General features: G+C 48.2%; 1 protein-coding gene and 1 non-coding gene across 4 annotated transcripts in view; both read left to right on the top strand.

Annotated features, from left to right (window-relative positions):
- The window catches only part of LOC130282143 (uncharacterized), a 64428-nt gene that overhangs the window by 32009 nt on the left and 17565 nt on the right, over positions 1-14854 (top strand). For 2 of the 3 annotated variants that reach the window (XM_056530102.1, XM_056530084.1), the window contains exon 1: positions 13624-13714. The exons of the other annotated variant lie outside the window; for it this stretch is intronic. In XM_056530102.1, the coding sequence (XP_056386077.1) occupies positions 13703-13714 (12 nt within the window). In that variant the 5' untranslated portion in view covers positions 13624-13702. Of the gene's footprint in view, positions 1-13623; positions 13715-14854 lie in introns of those variants that run through there. 3 annotated transcript variants of the gene reach the window in all.
- Positions 13959-14099, top strand: LOC130345255 (U4 spliceosomal RNA). Its single transcript, XR_008883996.1, has one exon. It is a non-coding gene; the product is annotated as a U4 spliceosomal RNA (small nuclear RNA).

The raw sequence follows: 14854 nt of genomic DNA, 5'->3' as shown, positions 1-14854 counted from the left end.
ACAGCTGAAGTAGGCCGAGGCACGTTGGTTGGTGCCTGGTGAGTAGGCCTGGGCACATCCTCAGATGACTCTGGCAGGTATCTTGGAGCCATAGCAGGTGCTTTGGGTATGAAGACCTCCTCTCAGGCGGTACCTTTGACTTTCAGTGGCAGCAACCCAAAGGGATCTGTGTCCCAGTCGTCCAAAGGGAAATAAGTGAATGGAATCTGCGTTGGATTCTTCGGACGGGTCACCGTAGCTGCCCACTCTCCTCTCATGCTCTGAACAAGCGTATACTCCACAATCTCCCCGCTCTCAAAAGAATGCATTGCTAGGGGGGAGATAGTCCCTCTGTACTGCCCGTCGATTGACTAGGATGGTTCCTCCATGACGGCAGTCCATAAGGGTGCCAAACCCCCATACCTTGTCAAACTTCATCTCGTAGCAAACCATCTCGGGGATGCTCCAATTTTCTTATGCACATGGCCTCCACGGTTTTAGTGTCTTGTTTCTGCGCCTGTCGCACCTCAATTGGCAGCAGCTTCGGCCCATACTTCTCCATTCTCTGAGCCCTCAGTCCCTCCACAATTTCAGACACTTCAGCGTCTCTTTTGGCCCTTTTGGACTGGGCCGGAGTAACTGGGGGATGGCACTTCCCTGGCAGGGGAAGAAGGTGCTCCCTCATGTATCTGATCAAACTGGGCTCATCGCCGAATAACCACTTAGGCAAAGGTGGTTATGGTGGATGGACAACAGACTTCGGGGCCTGGGGGATTTGCTATAGGCTAGGGGTGGAAGGAGAGGAAGAAAATGCTGCCTCAGCAGGGGTACTCACTTCCGATTCTTCTGCCAGGATTTCAGCCCAGGACCCCCAGGTCCGGTGGTGAGGGGACAGCCTCACCGGCGATGATGCACCTGATGACTTGAATGTTTCCTCCTCTGGGGTTTCTGGCCAGTCCCAGTCATCCTCCGGCAGTGGGACTAGGTGGCCAGCCTCTTTGGCCCCAAGGGAAAGAGATTGCAAGCAGACAGCCAGTTCTTGGAACAGCTGTGCCGCGGCAACTTGCCGGGCATCCGGCGCCATCTTGGAACTCTCCACATGTGCGCTCACTTGTTCCGCCATGTTACTCCTCTTTGAGTCTTCCGGTATACTGTGTACCTCCGTCCGCGTGGTCCCTTTTATATTGGGCTCTAAGAAAATGGCTGACGGCTGGAAGGACGTCAGTGGTGCAGCGCTGACTTCCGCTCCCCTGGCAACAAGGGGCGGATCTTCACGGTTCCACTTCGTCATGGAGACAGTGACATGATTTCCACACCCAGGGGTGGGACGGTGACCAGCGCGGGACATTTTCGGTAGCTTTTACTGTGGTTTCTGAGGTTAGACAGGTGTTACAGTCTATACAGTTCGGCCAGGATCCCAGAGAGGTGACCAGTAACACAGGGGACCTCGCAACTTGCTGACTTGATTTGACTTACTGACTTGTGGCTGCAATTTAGGTTTGAGACCTCCAGATGTACTGGACACTGGCTCTGAGACGTCTGGACTGGACTTGACCTCAGCAGGAAGTGCGGTGTAAGAGCGAGATTGTAGTACCTCCCCCTCTTATAAAGGGGGGCTGAGCAAGGAGCCCATAGGCTAACTGCAGGTCATCTGGTCACCTGGTGCTCTCTGGGTAACAAAACATATGACTTAAACATGTGACAACTATTATCAGGTGACCTACACACAATATGGGGGAACACTGCAGGAGAGCCCTGAGGACATACAGGGACGTACAGGACTGCAGGAGCATATCCCTTCCTGGGACATCACCTGTACATAGGGAATAACACTGCAGGGGGCCCTGGGGACATAAAGGGACTTTGCCTGACAGGGCAGGAGAAGGGAACGCGGAAACACCATCCCATACTGAGCCACCTCACACACACATCTACACATGTTTTTATGCAGGAGGAAAAAACCTATGAAGGTCAGAGGGAGAAAAAACATCTCAAAGGCTAGGTCCACACTGCGTTGCTACCTCTGTTAATCATATCCCCCAGCATCCTGCTGAAAACGGTATGCTGATGTATACTGTTAACAAGAGCAGCAGACCCCATTCACTTCTATGGCCTCAGAGTCACTGGGTTTGGTCATAGTAGTGAATGGGGTCTGTTGCTGTCAGCATCCCCGTTTTCGCCAGGATGCCAACAGATACAATTAACAAGGGCAGGAATGCAATGTGGATCTACCCTAACAAGGTATAAAAACAAAAACAAACAAAAAAAGCATCAAGCAGTGCTTTGAAAAAAAAAATGCAACAAATTTTTTTTTAAAACAACTTTTTATACTTTCTTGAAAACTTTCAGCTAACATCTCTGGTACAGCATTTTTTGTGTCTTGGTATTTCTGGGGGAAAAAAAGTCATGTGTGAACCCACCTACAGTGTCTGATCGGTAAGGTACTGAAACAGATGTTTTACACGGCTGCTGCAGCTGGATCTACGCTGTGAACGAGACCAGAAGCAGATGGCCCCATTCATTGTGTAGTGCCCGTGCTGAGTTACTGCAGCTCAGCCCCTGATACAGTGATTGGGGCTCTCTGCTTCTGGCCCCATTCACAGCGTAGAGCTAGTTGCAGCAGCCCTGTAAAACATCTGGTCCATTTCAGTACCCCACCAGATATTGATGGCCTATACTGAGGATGTTTTAAAATAAAAAAAATTCAAAGCACCCCCTTTCCCCTTTTTTTCAAATAAAATAATGTAAACAAATATAAACATAAACATATGTGGTAACACTGCGTACGTAAATGTCCGAATTATAAAAATATAATGTTTATTAAACAGCGTGGTCAATGGCGAACACGTAAAAAAATTCTAAAATTGCTAATTTTTTGTCACTATGTATACCCCAAAATTATAAAAAGCTATCAAAAGGTCCCATTAAAACAAAAATGGTACCAATAAAAACTTCAGATCACGGCGCAAAAAATGAGTCCTCATGTGGAAAAATGAAAAAGTTATAGGGGTAAGAAGATGACAATTTTACACATACTAATTTTGGTGCATGTACCGTATATACTCGAGTATAGGCCGAGTTTTTCAGCACGATTTTTCGTGCTGAAAACACCCCCCTCGGCTTATACTCGAGTGAACTCCCCCACCCGCAGTGGTCTTCAACCTGCGGACCTCCAGAGGTTTCAAAACTACAACTCCCAGCAAGCCCGGGCAGCCATCGGCTGTCCGGGCTTGCTGGGAGTTGTAGTTTTGAAACCTCCGGAGGTCCGCAGGTTGAAGACCACTGCGGCCTTCAACATCATCCAGCCCCATCTCACCCCCCTTTAGTTCTGAGTACTCACCTCCGCTCGGCGCTGGTCCGGTCCTGCAGGACTGTCCGGTGAGGAGGTGGTCCGGTGGGATAGTGGTTCCGGGCTGCTATCTTCACCGGGGAGGCCTCTTCTAAGCGCTTCGGGCCCGGCCTCAGAATAGTCACGTTGCCGTGACAACGACGCAGAGGTGCGTTCATTGCCAACGTACTTCTGCGTCATTGTCAAGGCAACGCCTCTATTCCGGTCCGGAAGCGCGGAGAAGAGGCGCCCCCGGTGAAGATAGCAGCCCGGAACCACTATCCCACCGGACCACCTCCTCACCGGACAGCCCTGCAGGACCGGACCAGCGCCGAGCGGAGGTAAGTACTGTACAGAACTAAAGGGGGTGAGAGGGGGCTGGATGATGTTGAAGGCCGCAGTGGTCTTCAACCTGCGGACCTCCGGAGGTTTCAAAACTACAACTCCCAGCAAGCCCGGACAGCCGATGGCTGCCCGGGCTTGCTGGGAGTTGTAGTTTTGAAACCTCTGGAGGTCCGCAGGTTGAAGACCACTGAGGGCGAATGATGAGAAGAGGATGATGAAGGGGGGGTGTGGGGATGATGAAGGGGGGTGGGGATGATGAAGGGGGGATGTGTGGGATAAGGGGATGATGAAGGGGGGATGTGTGGGATGATAAGGGGATGATGAAGGGGGGATGTGCGGGATGATAAGGGGATGATGAAGGGGGGATGTGTGGGATGATAAGGGGATGATGAAGGGGGGATGTGTGGGATGATAAGGGGATGATGAAGGGGGGATGTGTGGGATGATGACAAGGGGATGATGAAGGGGGGATGTGTGGGATGATGACAAGGGGATGATGAAGGGGGGATGTGTGGGATGATAAGGGGATGATGAAGGGGGGATGTGTGGGATGATGACAAGGGGATGATGATGAGGATGTTAATGACGGGTCTGGATGATGACAGGGGGGGATGAGGTATTTCCCACCCTAGGCTTATACTCGAGTCAATAACTTTTCCTGGGATTTTGGGTTGAAATTAGGGGTCTCGGCTTATACTCGGGTCGGCTTATACTCGAGTATATACGGTAGTTATATATTTTTTTAAGTAGTAAAATAAAATAAAACCTATATTAATTAGGTATACGCCTGAATTTGCCCCTGAATTGAAAAAACCCCAACTAACTCTCCATTTTGCTAAGAAAACCCGGTAATAGGGGAGTGGCCGTTGGGAAAAGGGGGTGTGGTCACAGAAAAGGGGCGTGTTCCCGACATTTTCACAAAATCCCAACATATTTACTAAAGTTTCCACAGAAAGTGTGGTGGATTTGAGCTGAGGAAAACCAGACAGATCAGCGCATGTGTAAAAAAAACAAAGTGTAGGGAAAGTGGAAAATGTAGGGAAACCTTAGTAAATACCGTGGGAAAATAAATTGTAGGGAATTAAAACCCACAAAGAAACCTACACTCCACTCTTAGTAAATGAGGGCCATGGTGTCATTTTTACCGAAAAAAAAGTGCACTTCGTAGAATCGGAAGCCCCCAAAATTTACAAAATGGCGTTTTTTTTTCTCCAACTTTGCCCCACAAATATTTTTTTCTGGTTCCACCGTAAATTTTGTGGTGAAATGATTGATGTCATTACAAAGTACAATTGGTGGCACAAAATTGAAAAGGTTGTGATTTTTAGAAGGTGATGTGGAAAATGCAAAAGTGCAAAAATGTAAAAAAAAACTTTGGTCCTTAAGGGGTTAAAGGTGATCCCAAAACAAGGGGGAGGCTGGGAAATGTGAGATATGAGCTGGATAGGTACTTTGGGATAAGAGTAGGATGGGTGCATCTGTTTTTTTTACCCCATATATGAAAGTGTTGTGATGAAGAGGAGGGATATTTAAAGGTCCTGGGTACAGTATGACACTTTAGGTAGGGATAGGGCCAGGGTCACTATAGGACAAGAATTATTGATATGGAACTACTGAGATGTGAAGTGATAACCAGTGAAAGACGAACTAACGGAGATGGCTAAGCGCTAAAGACTACAGATCGTGCGATGCACATAAGGAACTGCTAAGGTGTGGATGACATCGTCCATTAAGGATTGAGCAACTGAACCGTGAGTCACAGGCTAAGTCCCTGAGGCTATAGGCTGTTAAATTATGTGTTGCAACTTTCTAGGCCACACTGATTATATTTTTGTATGATTAACCTCTTTTGGTACTGTGGTGACATCGGGGTGCAAGGTATACTTGTCAATTCGTGACACTAGGGCACCGTTAGCCTATACATAGTCCGAGGTGGAGACAGATTCTCCTGGGCCAGGCACGGGGGCAATGAACACACCGACACCAGGTTGCAGATGACTGTCTTTTACTGAGCAGGTACAGATGGTACATCACACGCAGTACAGAGCAGAGTAGAAGGGATGCAGTGTAACCCTTGGGAGCCCTTATGCCTTGCTGGGATTTATGCTTTTTACCCACTTGAATAAAATATGCTTGAGACTTGCAGATTTGGAGATATCTCACACTAACTAGGGTTCCGCTAAGGCCCAATTTTACTGACACCGCCAGGGTATGACTTACCAACTCCTAGAAAGGAGAACACTTGCAGAAAGGCGGGGTTACTTGATTAGGAGTTTTCTTGAGGCATCTGGATCCCTTAATGTTATTTAACCCCTTAACGACACAGGACGTAAATGTACGTCCTGGTGAGCTGGTACTTAACGCACCAGGACGTACATTTATGTCCTATACATAACCGCGAGCAGGCAGCAGCCTGACAGCAGTCAGGTACCCGCCGGTAATGGTGGACATCCGCGATCGCGCAGATATCCACCGTTACCCCTCAGATGCCGTGATCAATACAGATCACGGCATCTGCAGCATTGCGGTCACTAAAATGGATGATCAGATCGCCCGCAGCGCTGCCACGGAGATCCGATCATCCAGAACGGCAGACGGAGGTCCCCTCACCTGGCTCCGCTGCCTTCCATAGGTCTTCTGCTCTGGTCTGAGATCGAGCAGACCAGAGCAGAAGATCACCAATAACACTGATCAGTGCTATGCCCTATGCATAGTACTGAACAGTATTAGCAATCGAATGATTGCTATAAATAGTCCCCTATGGGGACTATTAAAGTGTAAAACTAAAAGTAAAATAAGTTAAAAAAAATTAAAAAACCCTCCCCTAAAAAAACCTTAAATTGTCCCATTTTCCCTATTTCACCACCCAAAAGTGTAAAAAAAAATAAAATTTAAAATACATATTTGGTATCGCTGCGTGCGTAAATATCCGAAATATTAAAATATAATGTTAATGATACCGTATGGTGAACGGCATTAACGGAGAAAAAAACAGTACAAAATTGATGCTTTTTTTTTATAACATTTAATTTCCAATAAAAATTGATAAAAAATTAACTAAAAGTTTTATATAAGCAAATATGGTATTAATAAAAAGTACAGATCACGGTGCAAAAAATGAGCCCTCATACCGCCTCTTATACGGAAAAATGAAAAAGTTATAGGTCTTCAAAATAGGGGAATTTTAAACGTACTAATTTGGTTAAAAAGTTAGCGATTTTTTTTAAGCACAACAGTAATAGAAAAGTGTCTTATCATGGGTATCATTTTAATCATATTGATCCAAAGAATAATGAACACATGTCATTTTCACCATAAATTGTACGGCGTGAAAACGAAACCTTCCAAAATTTGCAAAATTGCGTTTTTCTTTTTAATTTCCCCACACAAATAGTATTTTTTTGGTTGCACCATACACTTTATGGTAAAGTGAGGGATGGCATTACAACGGACAACTGGTCACGCAAAAAACAAGCCCTCATACTAGTCTGTGGATGTAAATATAAAAGAGTTATGATTTTTTGAAGGCGAGGAGGAAAAAACTAAAACGTAAAAAAATTGTCTGAGTCCTTAAGGTCCAAATGGGCTGAGTCCTTAAGGGGTTAATTAAAGCATATTTTCAAGTGGTCGTATATGTTCTATTTTTTTTTATAGAATATTTAGAAATTCGGGGCCCTATTTTTAGGTTTGCCCAGGGCCACGCTTTGTCTAAAGCCCTGCACTCTTTGAGCTGTGTCCCATCCCTGGTCCAAGATTTTCTCAGAAGCTTAGAGCATGGTTTCCCCAACATGGCTGCCTGCCAAGAAAGCCCCATAGGCAGCCGTTTGTGTTTCTCATTGAACTTTAGGGCAGCTTGTTCCAAAACACACCATTGCTTATGCAGTGTAAGGATCTATTCACAAGGGCGGAATTCCGCCTGAAATGAAAGCCCATACACTTGGGTTTCCGCAATCCCGTTGTCACTTCTGAACTTCCGCATGCGGAATTCCGCCCGTGTGAATAGACCCTAAGGCTATGTTTACACTGTGTGGAATTCCGCATAAGAATTCTACGTGAAATTCCTCTGAACATGAAATGCCCATTGATTTCAATAGGATTCCGCTGTCCCATTCCAACAGTGGAATTTCTGTGGCGGGCATTCCATTCCGTTGTGGAAATTCTGCTTTCAGCAAAAATATAAGACCAGTCTTACTCCTCTGCGGTGAAATCCCATTAAAATCAATGCGGCTTGAATTTCAGCTATATTCTGTGTTCTGAGAACACAGAAATTTGGCCGCAATTCAGTTCAGCAAGCTTTGCTGAACAGAATTTGTGTGGAATTACGGAAATTCTGCAGTGTAAACATAACCTCAGGGTGAATTACCATAATGTGTCCAGTCTCCTGCAGCCGGATCTTGTGGAAAAATTTCAAAAACCACCTGCCGCATCCGTGCTGTACACCATTAATTTTTTCTGTTACATTTTATGTAAAGGAGAACTCCAGCCAAATGAATAGGGGATTAAAAAGCTGATTGCCAGGGGTCCGACCGCTGGGACCCTCTGCGATCTCTGGAACGGTACCCCGGCTGTAATTGAGGAGCATGTGTCATCTAGCGGTAGCCAGCATATGCTCCATTCATTGCTATGGGAGCGCCAAAGATGCCCAAGTGATGTTATTGGGTCTCTTCGGCGCTCTCATAGAAAATAAATGGAGTGTACACCGTCTGCAGCACGTGCTCCTCACTGATAGCCAGGTCCCGTTCTGGAGATTGCTGGGTGGGGAGGGGGATCCCAGAATCAGGCCCCTGCAATCATCTACTTGTTCCCTATCCTGTTGATAAAGGATAAGTTAGTTTTGGCTAGAGTTCCCCTTTAACCTCTTAAGGATGCAGGGCATACCTGTACGCCCTGTGCCAGCTCCCCTGCTATGACACAGGGTCACAAGCTGACCCCGCGTCATAGCGGGGTGGTCCCGGCGGCTATCAACAGCCAGGACCCGTGTCTAATGCCGGACATGACCGATCGTGGTGATGCCTGGCATTAACCCTTTAGATCCGTGTCTAAAATGGAAAAGCATTCCCGGCAGCTCAATCGGGCTGATTGGGATCACCGGGGTGTCCAGATGAGCTTACAGGGTGGCGGGAGGGCCTTTACCTGCCTCCTCGCCATCCGATCTTCTCTGTGATGCTCCAGCCTGGCTCACCAGGCTGGAGCAATCGAGCGTATATAACACTGATCAATGCTATGCTATGGAAAAGCATTGAAAAGCATATGCAATCAGATGATTGCATGTAATAGTCCCCTATGGGGACTAAAAAAATGGTGTTAAAGTTAATAAATGTGAATTAACCCCTTCCATACTACAAGTTTAAATCACCCCCCTTTTCCCAAATTACATATTAAAAATATATAAACGTAATAAAAATAAACATATGTGGTATCGCTGCGTGCGTAAACTATAAAAATATAACTATAATTAAACAACGTTAGATAGCAAGCAGTCGGCACTCCTACCCCTTTAAATTCCCCTTTACGCATGTGGCTCCGTAGAGACTAAACAATGCCTGAAGCTCCCCTCTAGCGCTGGCAGGCACTACGATCCCTCGGGTTCCAAGTCCGGCACTACGATCCCTCGGGTTCCAAGTCCCTCAGAGGCAAACAACTTCCAACATCAATGGTATGTAGAAAAATAGGGATGTCACATTGGCACATTATACCGGTGAGTGATGTCCCTATTTTTCTACATACCTTTGATAGAACTATAATTAAACCGCACGGTCAATGGCGTATATGTAAAAAAAATTCAAAAATCCAAAATTTTTGGTCATTTTGTATACCCTAAAAAAACTAATAAAAAGCATTCAAAAAGTCGCATCAAAACAAAAATGGTACCAAAAAACAGATCACGGCACAAAAAATGAGCCCTCATATAGCCCCATATACGGAAAAATAACATGACAATTTTAAACATACTAATTTTGGTGCATGTAGTTATAATTTATAATAAAAAGTTGTAAAATAAAATAAAACCTACATAAATTGGTGTTACGCCTAGCGCTCCGGGTCGCCGCTCCTCCCCGAAGCGCTCACGGCGTCTCTCTCCCCGCAGCGCCCCGGTCAGTCCCGCTGACCGGGAGCGCTGCACTGTCATGGCCGTCGGGGATGCGATTCGCACAGCGGGACGCGCCCGCTCGCAAATCGCATCCCAGGTCACTTACCCGTCCCGGTCCCCTGCTGTCATGTGCTGGCGCGCGCGGCTCCGCTCTCTAGGGCGCGCGCGCGCCAGCTCTCTGAGACTTAAAGGGCCAGTGCACCAATGATTGGTGCCTGGCCCAATTAGCTTAATTGGCTCCCACCTGCTCCCAGACTATATCTGCTCACTGCCCCTGCACTCCCTTGCCGGATCTTGTTGCCTTGTGCCAGTGAAAGCGTTTAGTGTGTCCAAAGCCTGTGTTACCTGAACCCTTGCTATCCATCTTGACTACGAACCTTGCCGCCTGCCCCCGACCTTCTGCTACGTCTGACCTTGCCTCTGCCTAGTCCTTCTGTCCCACGCCTTCTCAGCAGTCAGCGAGGTTGAGCCGTTGCTAGTGGATACGACCTGGTTGCTACTGCCGCAGCAAGACCATCCCGCTTTGCGGCGGGCTCTGGTGAACACCAGTAGCCTCTTAGAACCGGTCCACTAGCACGGTCCGCGCCAATCCCTCGTTGACACAGAGGATCCACTACCTGTGAGCCGAATCGTGACAGTAGATCCGGCCATGGATCCCGCTGAGGTGCCGCTGCCAAGTCTCGCTGACCTTCCCACGGTGGTCGCTCAGCAATCGCAGCAGATTGCCCAACAAGGACAGCAGCTGTCGCAGTTGACCGCCATGTTACAGCAACTTCTGCCTCTGCTACAGCAGCAACCATCTCCTCCGTCAGCTCCTGCACCTCCTCCGCAGCGAGTGGCCGCTCCTAGCCTCCGCTTGTCCCTGCCGGACAAATTTGATGGGGACTCTAAACTCTGCCGTGGATTTTTGTCTCAGTGTTCCCTGCATATGGAGATGTTGTCTGACTTGTTTCCTACAGAACGGTCTAAGGTGGCGTTCGTAGTAAGCCTTCTTTCAGGAAAGGCCTTGTCATGGGCCACACCGCTCTGGGACCGCAATGATCCTTCCACAGCCACAGTCCAGTCCTTCTTCGCTGAAGTCCGGAGTGTCTTCGAGGAGCCAGCCCGAGCTTCTTCTGCCGAGACTGCCCTGCTGAACCTGGTCCAGGGTAATTCTTCAGTGGGCGAGTACGCCATCCAATTTCGTACTCTTGCTTCCGAGTTATCATGGAATAATGAGGCTCTCTGCGCAACCTTTAAAAAAGGCCTATCCAGTCGCATCAAGGATGTGCTGGCCGCACGAGAGATTCCTGCCAACCTGCAAGAACTCATCCATTTGGCTACCCGCATTGACATGCGTTTTTCTGAGCGACACCAAGAGCTCCGCCAGGAAAAAGACTTAGATCTCTGGGCACCTCTCCCACAGCATCCTTTGCAGTCTACGCCTGGGCCTCCCGCCGAGGAGGCCATGCAAGTGGATCGGTCTCGCCTGACCCAGGAAGAGAGGAATCGCCGTAGGGAAGAAAATCTCTGTCTGTACTGTGCCAGTACCGAGCATTTCTTGGTGGATTGCCCTATCCGTCCTCCACGTCTGGGAAACGCACGCACGCACCCAGCTCACGTGGGTGTGGCATCTCTTGGTTCTAAGTCTGCTTCTCCACGTCTCACGGTGCCCGTGCGGATTTCTCCTTCAGCCAACTCCTCCCTCTCAGCCGTGGCCTGCTTGGACTCTGGTGCCTCTGGTAATTTTATTTTGGAGTCGTTTGTGAATAAATTCAGCATCCCGGTGACCCGTCTCGTCAAGCCGCTCTACATTTCCGCGGTCAACGGAGTCAGATTGGATTGCACCGTGCGTTACCGCACAGAACACCTCCTGATGTCTATTGGACCCCACCACGAAAGGATTGAGTTATTCGTCCTTCCCAACTGTACCTCTGAGGTCCTCCTCGGTCTGCCATGGCTCCGGCTTCATTCTCCCACCCTTGATTGGACCACCGGGGAGATCAAGAACTGGGACTCTGCCTGCCATAGGAAGTGCCTCTCCCCCCCTCCCAGCCCCGTCAGGCAAGCCTCAGTGCCTCCTCATGGCCCCCGTCCTGGTGTCACACTGCCCCGTGCCAGGCTTCGCCCTCTGCCCTCCCTCCCCATTCCCACTCCTGCTGTGCTGCCTGCCGTTGAGGAAACCCTCCATTCTTTCCCGGTGTCCTCATCCCAGGGGAGGCAGTTACCGAACAAAGAAAAGGGGAGACCTAAGGGGGGGGGGTACTGTTACGCCTAGCGCTCCGGGTCCCCGCTCCTCCCCGGAGCGCTCACGGCGTCTCTCTCCCCGCAGCGCCCCGGTCAGTCCCGCTGACCGGGAGCGCTGCACTGTCATGGCCGTCGGGGATGCGATTCGCACAGCGGGACGCGCCCACTCGCGAATCGCATCCCAGGTCACTTACCCGTCCCGGTCCCCTGCTGTCATGTGCTGGCGCGCGCGGCTCCGCTCTCTAGGGCGCGCGCGCGCCAGCTCTCTGAGACTTAAAGGGCCAGTGCACCAATGATTGGTGCCTGGCCCAATTAGCTTAATTGGCTCCCACCTGCTCCCAGACTATATCTGCTCACTGCCCCTGCACTCCCTTGCCGGATCTTGTTGCCTTGTGCCAGTGAAAGCGTTTAGTGTGTCCAAAGCCTGTGTTACCTGAACCCTTGCTATCCATCTTGACTACGAACCTTGCCGCCTGCCCCCGACCTTCTGCTACGTCTGACCTTGCCTCTGCCTAGTCCTTCTGTCCCACGCCTTCTCAGCAGTCAGCGAGGTTGAGCCGTTGCTAGTGGATACGACCTGGTTGCTACTGCCGCAGCAAGACCATCCCGCTTTGCGGCGGGCTCTGGTGAACACCAGTAGCCTCTTAGAACCGGTCCACTAGCACGGTCCGCGCCAATCCCTCGTTGACACAGAGGATCCACTACCTGTGAGCCGAATCGTGACAATTGGGTATCCTTGTAACCGTATGGAGCTACAGAGTAAATATAAGGTGTCATTTTTACCGAAAAGTGCACTGTGTAAAACGGAACCCGCTAAAAGTTACAAAGTGGCGTATTTAAAAAAAAAAATTCCTACAATTTTTTGGGGGGTTTTGCCATTGATTTTGTGGTGAAATGACTGATGTCATTACAAAGTCAAATTGGTAGCATATAAAATAAGCCCTCGTATGGGTCTGTAGGTGGAAAACTGAAAGCTTTATGATTTTTAGAAGGTGAGGAGGAAAAAACGAAAGTGCAAAAACGGAAAAACCCTGCGTCCTTACGGGGTTAATGGATTGAGGGATAGGAAGGTGTGGTAGTCTTCATTATAGTATCCCTCAAATACAATGGATACTGGTGTAACGCTGACCAATCTATGCTGCAGTATATGGTTTAATACATTTTTTAGGGGGGAATTCTAATATATTCCCATGGTGACACATATATGAGACTGTATGGTATACTTGCCTTGGGGATTGTCCTATCCAGTGTGCACCCTATGCCCAATATCAGATCAGGGTCAGATAGGAATCGTATGGATCAGTGGTCACCAAACTGTTGCAAAACTACAACTCCCAGCATGCCCAGACAGCCGTCGGCTGTCTGGGCATGCTGGGAGTTGTGGTTTTGCAACAGCTGGAGGACCACAGTTTGCTGACCACTGGTATAGATCGTTCACATTTTGCCAGTAGATCAGCGTTCTCCAACATGTCATTTATCACTGCAGAAAACAAAACGCGATCTCTGCGGTGAGAAACGCTGTAATTTCCAGCAGTGCTCAGAAGTGATTATTCTTACTTCCCGCCGGGTGGCGCTAGCGAGTAATCCAAAATGATATAATAACGTCTAATTCCGCATGCATACACTCTGGGGGTCTGAATCCGCTGAACGAGCATCTCTATGATCTCCTTCCTGCTGCGGATACCATTCAAAACCCCAGGCACGCTTGTCAGTGGACTCCGGCAGAGAATCGGATGACGTCACGGGTCAGTCTTCTTATTTGCATAGCATTCCCATCATGCACCATTTCGTGCTCTCAGTTCTATTATTAGTTTTTTGTACACGTTATAGGGGAAGTATTAGCACTAAACATAGTACCGGTGTTATGAAGAAAACTCAGTTACATCGGAAGGGTTGTAAAAGTATATAGAGAACAGAGGCAGTCCGGACTCGCAGTAATCTAAGAGCAGTCTCCATAGGAGTGGGTTCCCAGGTCATCTAACGATTGTTAGCTTTGCGCAGTGGCAGTATCGTAGCCAATGAGGTTTATCCGAGGCGCGATTATTGCTAATTGAAAACTTTTCCCAATACCCCGCCGTGACGGCTTGAAATATAGCCGGCACCGGCAATTTTTGACAGTCTCTACGGAGACTGAATCTGGTTGGTTAACATTAGATGATGACAGACAAGGTAGTAAAGAAATTGAAACTTAGCTTATACTTTGTGTTACATAACTGAGGTTGTCAATAGTTATTAACATGTAGGCGAAATTAGGCTTGTCTGCTATTATGGGTGTAGAATAGAGAATAACCTCTTAAACTGATTGGGGCTGTCCAATTGTTGCCATATTACAACCGATGACTGCCAGAGCATGATTGGAGTTGTAGTTTTGCCACACTTGTGGAACACTGCTCAAGAAAGAATAATAATTATGTAAATTCTGCACCTTATAATTTAAACAGTAATGCTTAAAGCCCTTAAGGGTACGATCACAAGGGCAGATTACCAGCAGCAGACCCCATTAACACTAGTGTAAACTGCTGCAGATTTTTTTTTGCAAAACTACAACTTTCTTAATGCCTGGACAGCCTTGGGCTGGGAGTTGTAGTCTTGCAACAGCTGGAGGCACATTGGATAGGAAACACTGCCCTATAGGGTCCGTTCACACGTACAGGATCTGCTAACTATTATGCTGCATATTTTGTGCAGCTGATTTAGCCATTCATTAACTTCAATGGGTAGCAAAATCAGCTGCAGAAAATATGCAGCAAAAATATGCAACAGATTCTGTACGTGTGAACGTACTGCGAGGGGATGTTCACACAGTCATCTTGCCTGTGAAATTTCCGCATCGTATTGGCTGCGGAAAATGCACAGCGGTTTTTGCTGCCATTGCCTTCAACGGA

The sequence above is a fragment of the Hyla sarda genome, chromosome 1 (assembly GCF_029499605.1).
Source record: "Hyla sarda isolate aHylSar1 chromosome 1, aHylSar1.hap1, whole genome shotgun sequence".
Taxonomy (NCBI): Eukaryota; Metazoa; Chordata; class Amphibia; order Anura; family Hylidae; genus Hyla; species Hyla sarda.
The sequence above is the reverse complement of the archived record's forward strand: the minus strand, read 5'-3'. Positions and strand labels throughout refer to the sequence as shown.